The sequence below is a fragment of the Melospiza georgiana genome, chromosome Z, assembly GCF_028018845.1.
Source record: "Melospiza georgiana isolate bMelGeo1 chromosome Z, bMelGeo1.pri, whole genome shotgun sequence".
Lineage (NCBI taxonomy): Eukaryota > Metazoa > Chordata > Aves > Passeriformes > Passerellidae > Melospiza > Melospiza georgiana.
The window spans coordinates 47854051-47871635 of record NC_080465.1 but is presented as its reverse complement, the minus strand read 5'-3'; the positions used below and the strand labels follow the sequence as shown (position 1 = coordinate 47871635).

Here is a 17585-nt window from a genome sequence, read left to right as displayed (position 1 = left end):
CATTAGATTTCAAGTCCACGAAAATCTAATTAGAAAAAGGCTGATAATGGAGAAATGTGACTTGTGTTTGACTTGCTACAACATTATTCTTATAATTTATATACTGTCCACAAGGCAGCAATGATTTGCAGATACTGCAAGAACCTAATTAAAAGCAGTATGTGCAATCTCTACGGCTGTACAATCATTCTGTAAGGATGAAACAAAACTCCCCAATATTCAGGATCATCAGAATGTTTAATAACTCTGTAATCATTTTCATTATCATCTCTTTTATTCCTTTGGTAACAGAAGAATGGATTTTTAAACACCCTGTGGAAGAAATCTGCACTTTGAACACAGTCTTTGCAGGAGTGGTTGGAATAGGGTAGTGCTTCAGGTGAAACCACAGGTCCAGACTGGACAGAAAGCACATTAGCCTGACTTAGAACAAACCAAAAGAAACATGTCCTCCATAGGAGGAACTCAGAGGCTTTAATTGCTCAGGAAAGCCAAATCCAATCAGGTATAATAGACAACATGAATCAGCCCGGAGCATTAACAGGAGAGCTAATGACCACCTGGGTTTAGTGCCTCTTTATGTTTTCATTGGGTCAGGAAAACATCAGCAAATGCCCTGCACTATAATTTTAGATAAGGGTTGCTTAATGAATTACACAAAGGCTTCAGCAGAAGATAAGCCAAGTGCCTTTTTTTCATTTTTTATCCTGTTCTCCACTGAAAGAGAGTGTGACTATGCTACTTCACTTCCAGGAAAATTATGCTCTTTGTCTTTGAGTTCTGTGAAATGGCATTATCTGATATGTGACAGCTGGCTTAAATGTTTCTCAATAGTCCTTTAATTTCTTATTTTTTATAAAGGATATTTTTATTTGCATAGAGCTACTCCATTTTTTGCTTCCTTTTTGACATTTAAAGGGCTCCCTGCCCAAACATAAGGCCACTTTACAGTCTAAACTGTACATTTAGAAATTATGAAAGGGCAGAATTATGAAGATGTAAGTTTACAGGTAGCAGCAGCACTGGACAAAGAACAGAAAATGTTCAATAGTTTCTACCTGTAAATAAGACAGTGGAGACATGGAAATGGTTCTTTCTAGCATCTACCAGTGGCAAATACTCTGAATGCCCAATATATGACACAAATGCACAAAATATTCACCAGTGCCTCAAAGTACCAGACAACTCCTGAAACATAGTCACTAACAGTTAATTTCAGATTGGCAAAAAAATATGAAAATAAGATTGTCCTCCTCAAAATCTCTTGTGAGATTTTTTTATTGTAGATGATACTTCCTCTCCTTCCCATTTAGCCCCTGTTTGCCACCCTGTGGATGCTGAGACACCCATAAAAGGCAAGAGCTACGGCTTTCTGTCCTGGAGGATCTTTATTCTTTTATGTAAAATAACAGGATCCCATTTTTCTCATTTTCAAATTTGATTCTACTTGAGTTGTTTCTGGACGGTATTTCACTGAAGAACACTGATATCATACTGTAGCTTGTTATTCTTCAGAAGAGGCATGATTAAGTAGTAATTTAATGTACTGAAATCAAGCCAGGACTTGATTTTCACTTTTCAAATCTCCCTTGTGTCAAGAGCAACAAATCCAGATATTATCATTATTTTGTTCAACCTGATACTGAACGTACAGATATCCACAGCTTTTTCAAAATAGTTTAGCACTCACCAGACCACTTGAAGTGCAATGCAATCATAAAAGGTGGTGAGCAATCTTTGATCCACATTAGGTCAGAAAATCTGGACAAGGTGAGATGGTTCAAAAATAGAGCAGATATGTCCAAAGAAGCTTGTGGTGGTTTTGATACAGAAAAGCAGGAACGTGTGATTCAAAATGCCATTGATACAGAGTGTACTGCAGTGTAATAAACACTACAAGGTATCAGTGTCCCCCTCTACAGATGACATGGAATCTTATGGGTAATTCGTTCTGGATTCCAGATAGGATAGTGCCCTCATCTGTATACAGAAGCAAGAGGGAGCATAAATACTGCAATATGCCACAAGCTTCTAAATACAGACAGAGGTATTAGCCTTTAAAGCTAGAAGAAATTGTTCACATCACTGCTGGACTCTCTTAACTAGAATGCCTGCTATACTTGTTCACATCTTAATTTTTCAAATGAAATAGCTGTTTGAAAACAGAATATTTTTCACAGAGCCCCAAAATTCAAAATTATCAGTTCTCCATCACCAAAGAATGCTGCTAAAACATGCACCGGCCCACATGAGTTTAATGCCTGTTACATAAAACACAAGCAAAATTCTCTTTAGCAGACCAAAGATTATACACTCAATTGCAAGCTATTAGCCACAGTAAAGTGGTGAAGCCTAAACTTCTACAAATTTCTGATTTTTTCTTCATAACATTTCCTACATGACACTTGAACTCACACCATATAACCTATGCTGATCCCCACCCTGAGGAAGAGATGAAAGTTCTGTATTAAGAAAGAAGCTATTTGAACATGTTCAGTACAAAAGTTCTGCTTCCTTTCCTCAGGATTTGCATCAATTTGTCTCTTTTATCCCAATCACAGAACAGTAATTAACTTTTCCCCTAATAATAAGGAACTAAGAGATGCATGGACAGACAGAGAAGCAGGCAGGAAGATTAGGTGACTGCATAACATTTACTTCATAATTAAACTGCATTAATTTAATATAAAATCTAATAACAGAAGTAACTAGAGAGATATTCTGCTGACCTATCAGGATACACTTAAAAAATAGTGGATGTTTTTTATAGTGGTTATAAAAAACTCACTATATCCATTCAGGAGAAGGATATCCCTTGATATCCTTCAAGGCTTTAGAGACCATGAGGAGAGTGTGGAGCTTCACAGGGAAACTCCTCAGAGTTTGTCTTTCTAAAGGCCATAGTAAACACAGTTTAAGGTTTTCTGGGTCTTTCTGGACTTTTACATGAATACCAACAGAGTTATCTTTAGGACATGCATTGAAGTTATGAGATATAAACAGGACAAATAGGAGCTCTGCCTTATTTGAATAGAGGGGAGAAAACATAAAACGCATATTTACATCAGTTTGACAGAAATGTACCAGCTTAAAGTATGATTTTATTGGTTTGCAACACTCCTCCCCTTGAATCAAAACCTTACTTATATTCTCATAAATACTGGCTGAGGATGCCTGTCAGGCCTTGAATCCAACTGGCATAGTCTGTGTAGGATTCTCTGGCTACAAACTTTGGATGTAGACCATTTGAAAGAAAAAAGCCGCCAACTGAACTGAAAAACCCAGGAGGACAGTGGCTGTAGGGAATCCCTGAATGAAGTTCTACATCAATAGCTTTCATCTCACTGTTTTCATCTGCTTTCCTCACACTGACATATGAATTTACTGCATTTTAAAGAACTGTATAAGAAAGAAGATTGACACTAAGGTAGTCTTCTGTTTGGGTAAAAAAATATATGGCAGTTGCCTTTTGCAGTGTAAACATCTAGATTGGGATAAAACATTGCATCCACTCATTTCTGCATACAAGGCTGTATACTTACTGTCCAACAGTGTGTCTCAGCTTAGATGAGACATTTGTGTTTTGTTTGCTGGAACACAATTATACCATATACAAAACCACAAATGAAAAAGAATAAGATGATGGACTACCCTAACTGCCAGGATTTTCTTTTCTGTCCCAATAACATTTCATAGTTGAAGCCAAATACGCACCCATAAAACTTATTAATTATGCTGAAGCATTCACATTGCTCAGGTTCACATTTTAGCAGCAATTAAAAATGATTCTAGATTGCACTCTGATATGGCAATGGTAATAGTACTAGCTATCAGAAGCTGTGCTTTGAGGAAAGTGAGCAGCAGTGGCTGCCTGCTCCATGCAGCTTGATACTTATATCATCATCTGCATTTGAAAAATACAAATGGGTTGGTTTGCAAAATTGATTTTGTGAGGTCAGAAATCATAGTGTTCCAAGTCAGCTTATTCTGCAGTAATAGTGCTGAAGTCATGTCATCTCAATTTTTAAAGACTTTGAGAAAAAAATTTCTGGCCCTGAGATAGCTTAGGCCTTGCTCAAAAAGCCAAGACTAAATAAGTGTAAAAAGCAGCTCTTAAGGTTTGGCCCACATTACAAAATTAAGGTGTGGGTTTACACCTTTTTGTGGGGTTGCACCTTTTCCTAGATAGCCAGTGGGTTATTAGTGATTTGCACGTCTTTGAAAGGGTAAGCACAATCTGAGGGATGATTGGGCATCTCAGGCAGGGGACAGAGTCTATGACACTGTGGGCAGGCTGGGATTTAGGGTTGAGAGAACAAGCAATTAAAATTGGTATCAGAGCTACGAGCTGTAGAAGAGGGGGTTGTTTTTCCCAGAGCATTTTAATTCTGTGAACATGTACATAAGAGGATTGTTAAAAAGAGCTACTTGAAACCACAGAAATTAGACCCTGAATGAAGCAGACTCTCATCAACTATTGTCTGAGTGTTTCAGAACACCACAATTTTATGTAACACTGTGCAGTTATGTCCTCCTGATACATCTGTCTAATTCAGCAACACAGCTAGCCCTAATTAGTGAATAAGTATTGCTGTAATATTGGGAGTTCAGTACAGTTAATTTAATCAAGCTTAACCAGATGAAGGAGGATTGGCTCCAAAAAGCCACAGCACCTGAGAAGTCTATTATCCCAGCCAAAAGAATGCTGGTTATAGTAATTCTCCTTGGACTGTCTAACTAAGCAAGTGAGATTTAGAAAGAGAGACTAAAGGGAGAAAAAATTTCCCCAACATAAATGTCACTAGTGAAAACTTCAGATATAAGTCTTTCCAAAGACCCCAATTGACTTCATAGGGAGCATAAATCAAGTTACTCCACTATGATGTTCATTAAGAAAACAATTCTTGTCTGCCTTACAGAAATCAAATCACGTAAAAAAAATATTGAATTATTACATTTGGCTAATACACATATGTTATGCACTAAAATACCTGGAGTTTTCTAGATACAACCTGTACTTTATATAAGAAAATACTTTAATTTTTCATGTTGCCTTTTTAGCATCTCAGGTCCTGAAGCTACACTTGATTAGGCTTGAAAGAAGCCTTTGAATTCTTGAAATCTACCCTGTTGCAGTCCTCAGTGCTAAGTTACCCAAACTGCAATCTTAATTCAAGCTAAACTGCATTAGCAGCCAAAGTGAGAAGCTCTCTCAAGACTTGGAAAGGCAAAAGGACCACATCTATTACAGACTAAAGAATCTGGAAAGAATCAGTGTTAGCGATTCTAAATCAGTACTTTGAGGTTTAATCCAGGGACTATCAGGTATATACTATCTGGCTATGTGTACACCTCACTGTGCATTAATAGCTCTCTTTCATAGTGCCTCTACTTTTGACCAGATTTAAAAAATAAAAAGATTTTGCTGGGTGACAAGGGCTATTTTAGGTCTCAGTGACAGTGATCTGAACTGGGACTTACCAAATCCAGAAGCTTCACTCAGAATTGCTGGATGAGGTAGAATCAGAATTGGCTGACTACCTCAAAAAAACCAGGAATTATTACTATATTTTCCCATCCAATATAATGCACTGTAGGAACATGACTAGGCATCTTACATCTACCAAGAAAGTCTCCTAGCACCTTTGGAAGAGTTTGAGAACCACCAGGATCTCTTCTGTCAGTCCCAGCTACTTTTCCCAGAAGCTTAAACCTTTTCCAAAGACACTGCACTCACACATCTGACTTGTGTAATTTGCCTGAGGAAATCACATAGGTAGTGATGTAGTGGACCATCACAGTATGATGTGTAGCAGCATGTAGCCAGCATGAAATGTAGCATAAAAAAATCCACAGATAACTCAAGAAATCATTTGTATCATATTGCCCTAGTCATCCACCAAGCTTCAATGCTTTAATCCTGTCATTATACAGCAGACCATTTAGATTACAGGAGAATGGTGGGCAACTAACTGAGCAACTGGCCTCTATTAAGTCTGACAGAATTACTCAGTCCTGAAGAGAAACAGAACATGCTGCAGGTGGTTTTCCTTCTGAAATCAGAAGGTAGTCCTCCTGGGGGTCACTGAGGCAATGGCAAGGGAAAAGAAGCTACAGCAGTGTGGTGAGTTTTTTTGTGTGTTGAAGGAGAGGCTGGATTAAGCCAGAGGAGATAGGACTTTGAATGAGAAAAATGCTGGACTCAATCACAGGAGTCCAGGCCAACTCAGCAGTGCCACTATTGTACTGTTCATACAAACAAAACCATTATTTAGCTATATCAAGGCTGGAAAACAAACAGGCATCAGAGACCACAGTGTGGTTCTGTTTTCTTCTCAGGTTTGAGAAAATTAGTGACTGGGTTTGAGTACATGACTGGAAGCGATCAAGTTAGTGTCATTTAATGAGTTACTATTAGTGAGTTTTGATTGCATTAGCTGACTATATACACAAACTTTTACCTGGTATCAAATTAAAATAAAATGTGTTTATTGTGCCTATAACTGCTTTTAATCATCAGGTATTTGGTTGCTTGCTTGTCCCTGTCCTACAAACTTAAGTGTTTAAAACATATGGGTGTGTTACTTCTGAAGAATAAGACTACATGACTTTCCACGTGGGCCTCCTACAAATGCAGACTGAAAGATTCCCTCCTTAAAAGAAAGAGCAGAGCTGCTGAGAACAAGGCACTCATACAATGCAACCCAGCCTGAGAGAGCTTGCTACAAGCCGGCCACAGAGGGTTTCAGGGTTTATAAAAACTGGGCCCTTAACTAAATTCAAAGGTCCCTAAATGCATGTAAGAAGAAACAAGCTGACTTCAAGAAAAACAAGAAAAAAACATCAGATTTTCAGACTGTGCACTTTCAGGGATTGAACTCTACAACTAACTGAGCATTAGGGCCATTAAAAGAGTTCAGAACATTCAGTTTGTGCCCTGAAGGTTGGAATGACACCTAATGTTCTTCTGGGTTGTGAAATAAATGTGACCTGTGCGTGTAGGCGATCACTGAGCCAGAAAAACTGTCCAGAAGAGATCCCTGCAAAACATTGAAGTCCCTTTTTACAAAGCTACCTCTCTTCACACTGCTCCTATCCTTCAGTATTGCTGGCACACAAAATGCACATGTCCACCCTCCCCTCCACTGCTGATCAGCGTTGCAAGCCCAGGGAGCTGTGGTGTTATGGTGTACTTGAAATCCCAGCTAAGAATTTATTTCGGTACCATATTTTTAAGAACATGCCATTTGTGACTGAAAAGATGTAGGAATTCAGTCTGTCTTGGTTGTAACTTCAATAATAACTTGTTATTTTCCTGCAAACATCCATTGTATCCAGGAAAGGGAAGAAAAAAACCTAAAACATCTAAAGTGTTTAAAGGGGAAGTGATGTGTTTAACAACAGAGCTGTTTGGAAAATTGTAAGGTTTTAGCAATCTCTCACACAGAACCAGTCATGATTCTGTATTGACTGAAAGTAAACGAAATATGTTTGCATTTCATCAACAAAAATTCTCCCCTGAATAAAAAGCAGGTAAATGCTTCTCCATGCAAAAATGCTTTCTTGTTGTTTTCCAAAATAACTAATTTCCTGATCAACAAATAAAGTTAGCACAAAATTATTAATCAACTTTAAGCTAGCTGCATTCTAAGTTGAGTTCCTTGTTTTGAATTCCACCTGTAAAATGTGTCAAACAACCAGAAAGGAAAGCCATCTCTTTTTTTTTCTTTTTTTGTTTTTTTTTTTTTCTTTTATAGCTCAAAAAAATATTGTAACTGACTTGCAAATGACTTAGATTCATTTAAGCTGCAATCTGGAACTTCATTTAAGGACATTAAAAAAAAAAAAGAAAAACACAATGAAGCAAAATATTTGTCTGTTTTTCCTAATGTAATGTAAAAAATGTCTCAAGCGATTGAATGTATTTTTTAAATTAAAGATTGTTTCGAAACAGAGGCACACATAGAAAATGCTTCTTTATTACAGCAGGCTGGACTTTGAGGTTTAACTGTTCATTTTCAGCCAGTAATAACCATGAAATAAAAATATCAGAGATTCCTAGAAAAGCATATGATTGAAAGGAATTTCAGCTGCAAATTTTCTGGAGAATAGATAATTATTTCTAATTTTTGAACTCCAGTGCAATTACTCTTCTCAATAAACACATCTTGTCTGCTATCTCAGAATCTTGGATAGCAGCTTTCATGAAAAAGGTGTATTTTTTCTTCATAACTTAAGATTCATAATCACAATATTTGATAATAAAACCAGGTCTTGCTGGCTCAGAAAAAAAAAGAAAAAGCTTGCCTTAGAGGACAAGAAAATACATCCACTGTAGCTGTAGGGAAAATGTCCTGGAGAAAACTTCATCCTCTTGATATTTTTTTAATCACAGACAGCAGCAGAGGGATGCTGCTGTCCTCAGAAGTTACTGACAGAGTAGCAGTAGGTTGTTCAGGTCCGGGAGTGGGTGTGTGGTGGCCATTTAGCAGATCACCAGACCAATGACCCTGCAGTTCCCCTCAGTTCCTTGCTAGGTTCTGCTCCTTTAATGCATGTGAGCAAGTTTTAGTACATATCAGCAAATTTTGTGTAATATTACTAGTTGGAGCTGATGAAGAAAACAATGCTGACCTTCTCTAAAGAAAGCTGTAAAACTCCCCCAGTAGCTGCTTTTTTATGAGTGAGGTTCAGCTGGCCAAGTCCTGAGGAAACCAGGATGTCTGTGCTTGCTGTGCTGTGTTCTGAGAGCTTGTGGAAGTGGGAGAAGAACAGACTTAAATGAGAGGTCAGAAGATGTCTTCTTACACTCAGAAACACAGTGGAGCTTGGACAGACTTTGCTGAGAATGTCTTGGTTCCCTGGTCTAGACTGCTATCCTCTGGTCTGCTTTTTCAGTATCACAGGGGGATTATACATGTTTTTTGCCCTTCAGAGTGACATAAAACATGGGCTGTGATGCAGCACTGGACAGCTTATTGGCTTTTTATTTTCTAGGAACCTATTTTTTTAACCTGATTAGAGACGTGGGTTCTACAACAGAAATTCTCTACTAATTTGATCTCTTCCTCCATTAACCAGGGCAGTGATCCCTTAACAAGAAAGAGTATAAAAAGTGTTATCACTTCAACTTCTTCCTGTATTTGCAAGTTCTAGACAGCCACAGCAGTTCAAAAAAGTCAGCATTAAGCAATCAGACCACCTCAGCAAGACATCCACACAGCTCTCTGCTTCACTAGTGTCTTCAAATATAGGCCGGACAATTTTTCCAATAATGATTTTGCACATCTTTCATCTAGATACTACTTCCTTTTTCCTCTGCATTGGTGTTGGGAAATGTTTTTTTTTGGCTTTTGTTGGTTTGGGGTATTTTTGTTTTGTTTTGGTTTTTGGTTTTTTTTGGGGGGGGGGTTGGTTTTTTTTGTTTTTGTTTGGTTTGGTTTTTTTTTTTTTGTTTTCCATTCTTTATTTTCCTTCCCTTTAAACTTGTTTTCCCGTCTTTCATCACAGAGCCTGAACTATAATTCCTGATATTGTCTCACTACCCCTCACTGCCTCATTCATCCTTTTCTCTGCCGGAAATCCCACAGAGAGGCTTCACAACACACCTGTGGTCATCTGCCTTGGACCTTGTATCTTCCTGTCTAAACTATTCACCTCTCCAGTTCACAAACTTTAGCAGCTTTTCCTAATCTCTGTATATAATTTCCATGTCCTGCTTTTATTATTCTCAAAGACCTTGTTATTTCTTCCAAGGGATAATTAAAACAATGTTACTGACTCCCACTGCAATTTATGGGCTTTTCTTTTCCTACACTCAGCTGCTTTTTCTGTGAAACTGCGCCCATATTTGTCCTACTAACTTTCTCTCACCAAAGCAGCCTTGTATTCATCCTGTCTTTATTCTTTTCCATAACTAATTCATGAAAATGTACTTTACATTCCCTGATTTTACAAAACTTTCCACCTGTCCATTCTCTGCCCTTGTTTCTTTACTTTCTTTCTCAACTCCCTGAATGAAACTCCATTTGCTTTCTTTGTGACGTTCACTATTTTGAGCATAGTGACTCGCATTGTATCTTCTCCTGAGGATAGTATCTGACTGTATTAGTCCCTTGGTTATCATCTTATACTTTGGCTTTTTAGCTTGTTTGTAGCAGAGCCCATCTTTTCATTTTAGGTTTGCAAACAACTGAGCACAAGTTGTTCCCTTCCTTGGTTGGAGCTGCATACATAATAAATAATGACATGATGAATTTAGCACTGCCATCCACTGGCGGTCTTAACATGACATTCCACACCTGACTAAAATTTTGAAGCATTGCTACTGACTGGAAAGTATTACTCTAAGTTCAGTATTTCAGAGTAATGGAAATGCCAGAATTCTTTATGTTCTACCCCTTTCAGATACAAGATGTATGCTTTTTCCTTTGTCTTTTTCTTTACAAAGTGAAATATTGAGGCTGATTGAAGAATCAGGGGATCTAGACTAAACTGCTGTGTACGATTAATTGACTTACATTACCTGAATGATGTGTATATTTTGTAATATATATTGCTCAGGTTTAAAAAACAAACAATTCTTAGACGTGTATATAGATGCAAAAGGGAAATAGGATAATTTGACACTAACCTAAAATTTGGGTACTTCCTCTGTCAACCCTTTCATCTTCCACTTCATTTAGCAAGGTCCTGAATCAGAATGGTTTCATTATTTTAATAATATTAAATGGGTTTTCTTTCCATAAGCACATTCAGTTTATGGTTAAATATATACATAAGGACTTTTGTGACTTTTCTTTTTTATTCCATGCTATTTTATCTTTTTAAACTTTCCCCTCTTTTATTCCATGTCTTTTTTTCACTTAATTTCTGTGATACAGCTAAGCTTATTATAATTAGACTTATTGATAAATGATTAATATTCCATGGTGAGAACAACTTGCCTTTTACATTTCCTAATGTGCTCCCCTCCAAAACAGTGGCAGGAATATCTACCTTCTTAGTACAAAGGTTCATCTGTGACAAGAGACTTTGAAAATCTATCAAGATGTGAGGTCAAATAAATTTTATATGTAAATGTGTTTCCAGAAAATTTGAAAAGAAAATAGAGAGCGAAAAAAAGGGGAAAATGTGTGCTGTTTCAGTAATTATATTGTTTATCCAATTTACTGCCATGTGCTGAAATATTACTCAAAATTCTAGGAAATTAAGTGGATTATGAGTTCAAGGATGGAGCACTAATTGAATCTTTCATTGAAATGACTCATCTAAGCAATGCAGTCAGCTGGATTGTCCTCCTGAATGTAAAAATCTTTACAAATGTTATCCTGGTACAGGTGTCATAATAAAAGCTTGAATGTTCTCCCTTCATAAAAAAGGATATCTCTCAGAAGAAGATTTGCTGGAAAGGGATTATTATTCCCAAGAAAAATGCATTTTTTTTATAACAAAGTAAGTTTTTTTTTTGTTCTAACCCATTTTGTCTCAACAAAAACTGGTTACATTTGGCACAAAGCTTACTGAGTATTTCAATCCACAGATCTTAACTGAGTCATAGACCTTACACTAACCCTCTCTAAAGGCAGGAAATGTTCTTACCTTAAAACTCTACAAAGAAAAAGAGCTATAATTAAGAAAACAACAGTTCTAAAAATTATATAAGCTGAAAAAGAATAGGAGTGTTCATTTATGACTTTAATTAAATATCAGCTCTATTTTCACTAATTTTTATGAAAACTCTTATTCTTTTTTGTGTGACTACAGTTATTTTGTGCCTATAGCTAATATCTATTGGTCTTTTCCTCATTAAAAACCAGCATTTACTGTGGTTTTCTGACAAGCCTGATCCTTTATTTTAGATATCTATTTGAACCATAAACACCAAATTGGCCATGCAAATCAGAGACATTTAGGCAAAGAAAACCCAACCAAGCAAGAAAGGGTTAATAATTTCTCCTACTTAGAAGTGACTAGAAGATGGATCATTTAAATGTTTTTGGCATCTTACTAATAAACAGAGATTTGCATGACTTCCACTACACATGGAACCTGGGGACCACACATACCTGAAAAGCATGGCTTACTACCAGAAAACACACACTTCAAGAATAGTGAGAGAGGGCAGAATAAGCTTTAAATATTCTTTTGTTAGAAGTTTTTCCTTTAATTAAGATGGTATTTAAAATAATTTTTCTCTCAAATATATTATTTTCTTCCAGCTGGCAAATCTTTTGTCCAAAAATTGCAAAGAACGCAGTTGGAAATAAATGTAATCTATTTCTTAAAATCATGAAGAAGCATAAATTGAGTTTTTGTTGTTTCTCTTGAAAATAACTTAAGAGACTGAAAATAGCTCTCCTTACTGTTTTAGTACACCAGTATTGACTATCATTACTATTCTGTCAAGACTAATAGAGTGCATAAACATGTCAAGTACACTTTCATGATATCCTTCAAAAAGCTGCAGGAACAAGTATAATCTTCATTAAAGAAATAAACAATTTTCCATTACTTCCCTGCCATAAGTGATTACAGTCTGACTTTAAAAAAAATTTCTTGTGGCTGCAAAAATCTTGATTTTCGACAAATTATAGACTAGAAGTATTTAATAAGATACTTACATATCACTGGCAATGGAGGAATTCCTGGACATGGACTTTGGAGACAGATCATAATCACTGTCTGACCGGTAAAGGAAAGACTCCCTACGTTGGCTGTGGACAAAATTTGCCTGGAGAATTAGCCCTGACCCAGGGCTTGTCATGGGGTCCAAGGGACTTCGTCCTGATGATGTACCATTGTCTACATCGAAACTGCAACAAGAAGAGAAAATTGTTTATGTTATTGACCCAAGAATTTTAAAATATAATAAACACCCTTCTGATAAATTATCATGGCTAATTGCTTCTTGATAGTAATGGAAAAACAAAGACCTGGTCATGTCCACTGCTACAAAAAACCACAAGCCATACAAAATTACTGATCAACAAAAATCCCCCAAGGCCGAAGTAAAAGAATGGCAAAGTCCCATGCTACTGGAAATAGAGAAAGCTTTCTACTTCTCTGCATGTAGAGTATCCACAAGCTCTGTATCAGAGGAAACATGATATTTCACTATTTACTTCTTCAGAGGCCAACTTTCCTGAGCTCAACACCAATTATCCTGTCTCCCACTGCTAAGGCAGCGGAGGGCTTTTTCCTTATTGAGTATCCAATCCCAATATTTTGTTACCACAAAAATATTTCAAGTACATACTTCATCTTGTCCCAGTAAAAAACTGCTGCGGCGGCATTAAGGCATGGGCGTGTGCTTGAACACACCTGCCTGCAGCATTAGTTTTGCTGTTTTACAAACAGATGGAAGCAGTGAGCCCTTTGTTAATGGCCAAGCAGAAGAACTTCTGCAGCCATTTGTGTCCTTGAACCACACAGCTTAGATTCAGCACTTTTGGTTGTTGTGCTTGGTATGAAGAGTGGTGAAGAGGCTTATCATTCCTAGAGGACATTCTTCTCTAGAGAGGCTGAAGGACGAGGGAAAAGAAAGAAAGAGAAGGAGAGAGTAGATGTTGTTTTACATAGATGGTAATTTTTCTACAAAGGGCTTTGAAAATCAGTGCAAAGACCTTGAACAGGAGTCTGAAAACACTTAAACACTGGTACAGGGTGGGTGGTGCTGAGAGGATGTGTTCGTAGCAATCCATGCTGCGTGACAGCCCAACAGCTCCATCTGGAACTGTATGGAGGCTTTTTGCAGCATGTGGCTTCAGGTTTGGATGTCTGTGGTATGCAATCTGAGAGGTTACAAATATGTGGATTAGCAAGACTACCTCTCTAGGCTCATTTCCCATAGTAAATGGGGAAAAAAATAACATTGTTAAAGTATTTACGAATGAGGGATAAATGGAGGATCTTTCCCATAATTTTTCGAACATAGATAAGCATTAGCAGGATATTATGCATTTCTGCATAATGTATTATATGAATGCATATATTATGAATAAAGTATTCATTTCGAAAATGGTGTTCATTTAAAGGACACCCACAGGTTTCCAGTAACAGCTAAGGACAGCAGAAAAGATGCAGTGCAAGTCAGCTGCTGATTAGACTTCAGGCTAGCACAAGTGTCACTGCTGGTGCATGTGACTCTGTACCAGCTTGTTTTACCTCCCAGTGACCTGGGGTTTCAATCAGGCTGCTGCTTCAATCCTTTGCTGTAGTGACAGGATTCCTATGACCCTTTTTTCCTTTCTTAAATGAACTAATCAAAGAAACATATATTGCTTATTTTAACACAGATGCACACTGCCTGGCAGAGGATAGATTTTTGTTTCATTGTTTATTTTTACTTTGCACATACCTCTAGAACTGCAACCTTACTGCCACATTCAGATTATATTATTTTCTTTGTATTCACCACTTACAATTTGAATGTGGAAAAACAAATGTAGTTGGTTTGGTTTTTCTTTTTTAACATAAATGCAGAAAATATTATTTAAAAAGTTCAGGAGAGCACAGTACTTTCATTCCCTTTTCACTGTAGTTTTCAGAACAATTACCTGTTAGTAAATCCAAACGCATACTCTTCTTCCCAGGACTGATTTGATTTGATTATGCCTGTGTCTTAAAATGTCCTGCTGCTTCATGAACCTCAAACTAAGAAAGCTTAAACCATGAGACAACAAATTAGAGTTTTGGCACGAGCCTTCTAGGTGATCTTGGACTGTGCAGAGTTCCTCTTTGCCTTTCACTTCCCCTATTTGTTGCATCTTTGTGATGACTGAAATCTGCTCACAAAGAGTACTTGAGAATGTATTGGAAAGATCAAGATACCATGAACACTACGGTGAAAAGTCCTTTGCAGCTTGTAGTGTCATTAGTTCACAACCACATTACCATTGTTACTAGTATGACTACTATTAATCGTTATCAATCAATATCTTTTTAGCTTGAATTCCTAAATATTGCAGGAGCACAAAACAATCACAATGCTAATGACATGTTTAGCTCATCATATCCAAATTCCCTAACATTAGTATTTTGTTTCCTGAATAACTTTTATGCCCTTTAAACAGCTTCAAGAAAACCCAAACTCCTAATCAATACATAGTCTGTATATTTTGTTTTTCTCTTGAGGGCAGAAGGACAGATAATTCCCACAATTTTAGGTAGAACAGAAGACTGTTCTCAGTAAGACTAATTTCTTCAATGGCAGTATCATTTCAAATACATATGAACTTGCCTGGGAACTTTAAAATAAAAGTTAAAGGCTGGATATAAATAAATGAAGATTAATGTAAGTCCCTCTCACAGAATGAAAATTTTCAACTGAATCAAAAGTATTCAGTTGGATTAAACAAATATGCTTTTATTTGCAGTTTTCTTTTATTTTCTTCATCACCCTTTTGTGGACATCACTTGAATATTATATTACCAGTTATTTCTTCCAGTCAGAAACTAAGGCAGGCCTATATAAATGATTTCACTGTCAGATTGTAACATAATCAAGTTTTAAAATTTAGAAGTCTGTTAGGTAGAACTGCAGTTTCACCTGGGAGAGGTCCTTTGGTTTGCATCAGACACTGTGTGATGCATCAGGCACTGTGTCTTGTGCAAGATACTGCTGTTGCAACAGAGATTTTATCCTGTTGTACTGCAGGGAGACCACTAGATGGGTGTAAAAAGTAAAAAACAGGATCCAAATAGATCAGCTGGATTTGCCTCGTGCTGTGCCAAGACAACGTCTTTTCTGAAAATATGTATCAAGAAAAATAGTGTTCAGCTCTACATCCAAAGGAAACTGTGAATTGAGAACTTTTTTTTTTTTCAGAAACCCATATTTATATTAAAAAGTTTTTGAAATGTTATAGTATAGTAGTTAAGTGTCTTATTTAGATCTTTCTGAGATATTTGCCAACATTTTCAGATACGAAACCTTGTAGAATTCTAAATCAAAATAAGAGTTATTACAATGAAAATCATATAAATTGTTTCTGTGTTTATCACATGTCTTGTTTTTAAGAAACTGTACTTCTGACTTCAAAAGAAGAGAGAATCAGAATGGGGAATTGAAAACTTCCACACCAGTTTTTTGCTCTTTGTTGTTGCATTCACTGAAAGAATCAGAAGTTTAAGACACAAAATAGGACAGGCTCTTTAACTTGCCTAAACAGAAATTGCTAAAAGTCAGTTGCGCTTATTTCCTATTTATCTTTTCACTCTCAGTAAGTTTTAAGCCACAGCAAGAATATGCTCTGAATTAGAAAGAATACAGAAACAGAACAACATCTTCATGGAAGTTGTTACTAAAGAGGACAGGAATTCTTTTGCTTTCATTTTGCAGGTAGTAAGCGGCAATTTAAAAACAGAATTTTACACCATTGCTCTGCAGCCAGCTCTGGGCACTTTGCATAATGCATGCAAACTGAAACTGCCTTTGGTGACAGGCATTTGGCACAGACATCACAGAATTTTATACGTTCAAAAAGCTTTACTGCAACTCCGGAGATGCTAAAGCCCTGAAAAGTCAAGGATAATTCAGCAACTTTTGTGTCTGCATTTTGACAAAATGTTTTAAGGCATTAGTGGATAGTGTTTATCTTTAGACCCTGCCTTATTCAGTGTTCAGTGTTGACAAACATGACATGAGAAAAAATCCAAAGTTTCTTCCTTGTTTGGCTATTCATCTTGTTTGCACTTCTTGCCCAGTTTCTGTCTTCCATGCTCTGTACTAAGATGGGGAAAAAACTGAGTGATTTGTAAACATTCATGGCTGATCTTCTTGTGCTCCTAACACAACAGTACAAATAAACCCACAAGCAAACTTTAGGAAGATTATTAGAGGTTTGCTTCAGACAATAATAGGACTCTGTGGCAAGAACAAGAGAGGTTCTGGGTCCTGATCCTGAATCTTAGCTACACTTCTTCATTGTTAATGACTGTGCAGCTTCTTTGTGTATTGAAAGAAATTGTGGACTTCCTTTTGAGTTCCTAAAAAATGGTTTCCTATTCTCTGCCATGCCGCTAAAAGAAAAAATGTGGAGGCCTGTATATAAAATACATATTTTATGCAATATAAATATATATTACATGCTTATACATATAAGCATATATATATATATATATATATATATATATATATATATATATATGCTTATACATATAAGCAATAATGGCGTCATAATCACTATACCCAAGAGTTTGTAATTAAGGCTGAATAGAAAATCTTAGTGTTGGTTTTTCTTAGTACTGAGAATTTAGCACTCATGCTGCAGCATTTTTTGGTGGGGGGGAAGGGCGGTATTTTCTTTAATTTTTGTATTTTTCTTATTTTTAGAGAAATATGCAATAGTAGGAGAGAGAAGGAAATAAATTTCACTCTAAAATGAAGACCCTACTAGGCTTTTTAAGAATGCATGTTGTACTCCTGCTATTCCCCTTTAAGTGTCTTCACACTTTCATCTTGGAAACTACAGGGAGGGAGAGCCAAATTAATTGAACCTCTTGGGGACATCTTATCTTTTAAAGCCATCTTTAGCATTACAGAGGGACAGGCAAGTTCTAGAGGAGCAATTTTTTTCCCCCAT

At 36.7% G+C, this 17585-nt stretch overlaps 1 protein-coding gene across 3 annotated transcripts in view; it reads right to left on the bottom strand.

Moving 5' to 3' along the window:
* Positions 1-17585, bottom strand: part of PDE4D (phosphodiesterase 4D) — a 347631-nt gene that overhangs the window by 81216 nt on the left and 248830 nt on the right. For all 3 annotated transcript variants that reach the window (XM_058044061.1, XM_058044062.1, XM_058044064.1), the window contains exon 2: positions 12624-12815. In XM_058044061.1, the coding sequence (XP_057900044.1) occupies positions 12624-12815 (192 nt within the window). The remainder of the gene's footprint in view (positions 1-12623; positions 12816-17585) is intronic.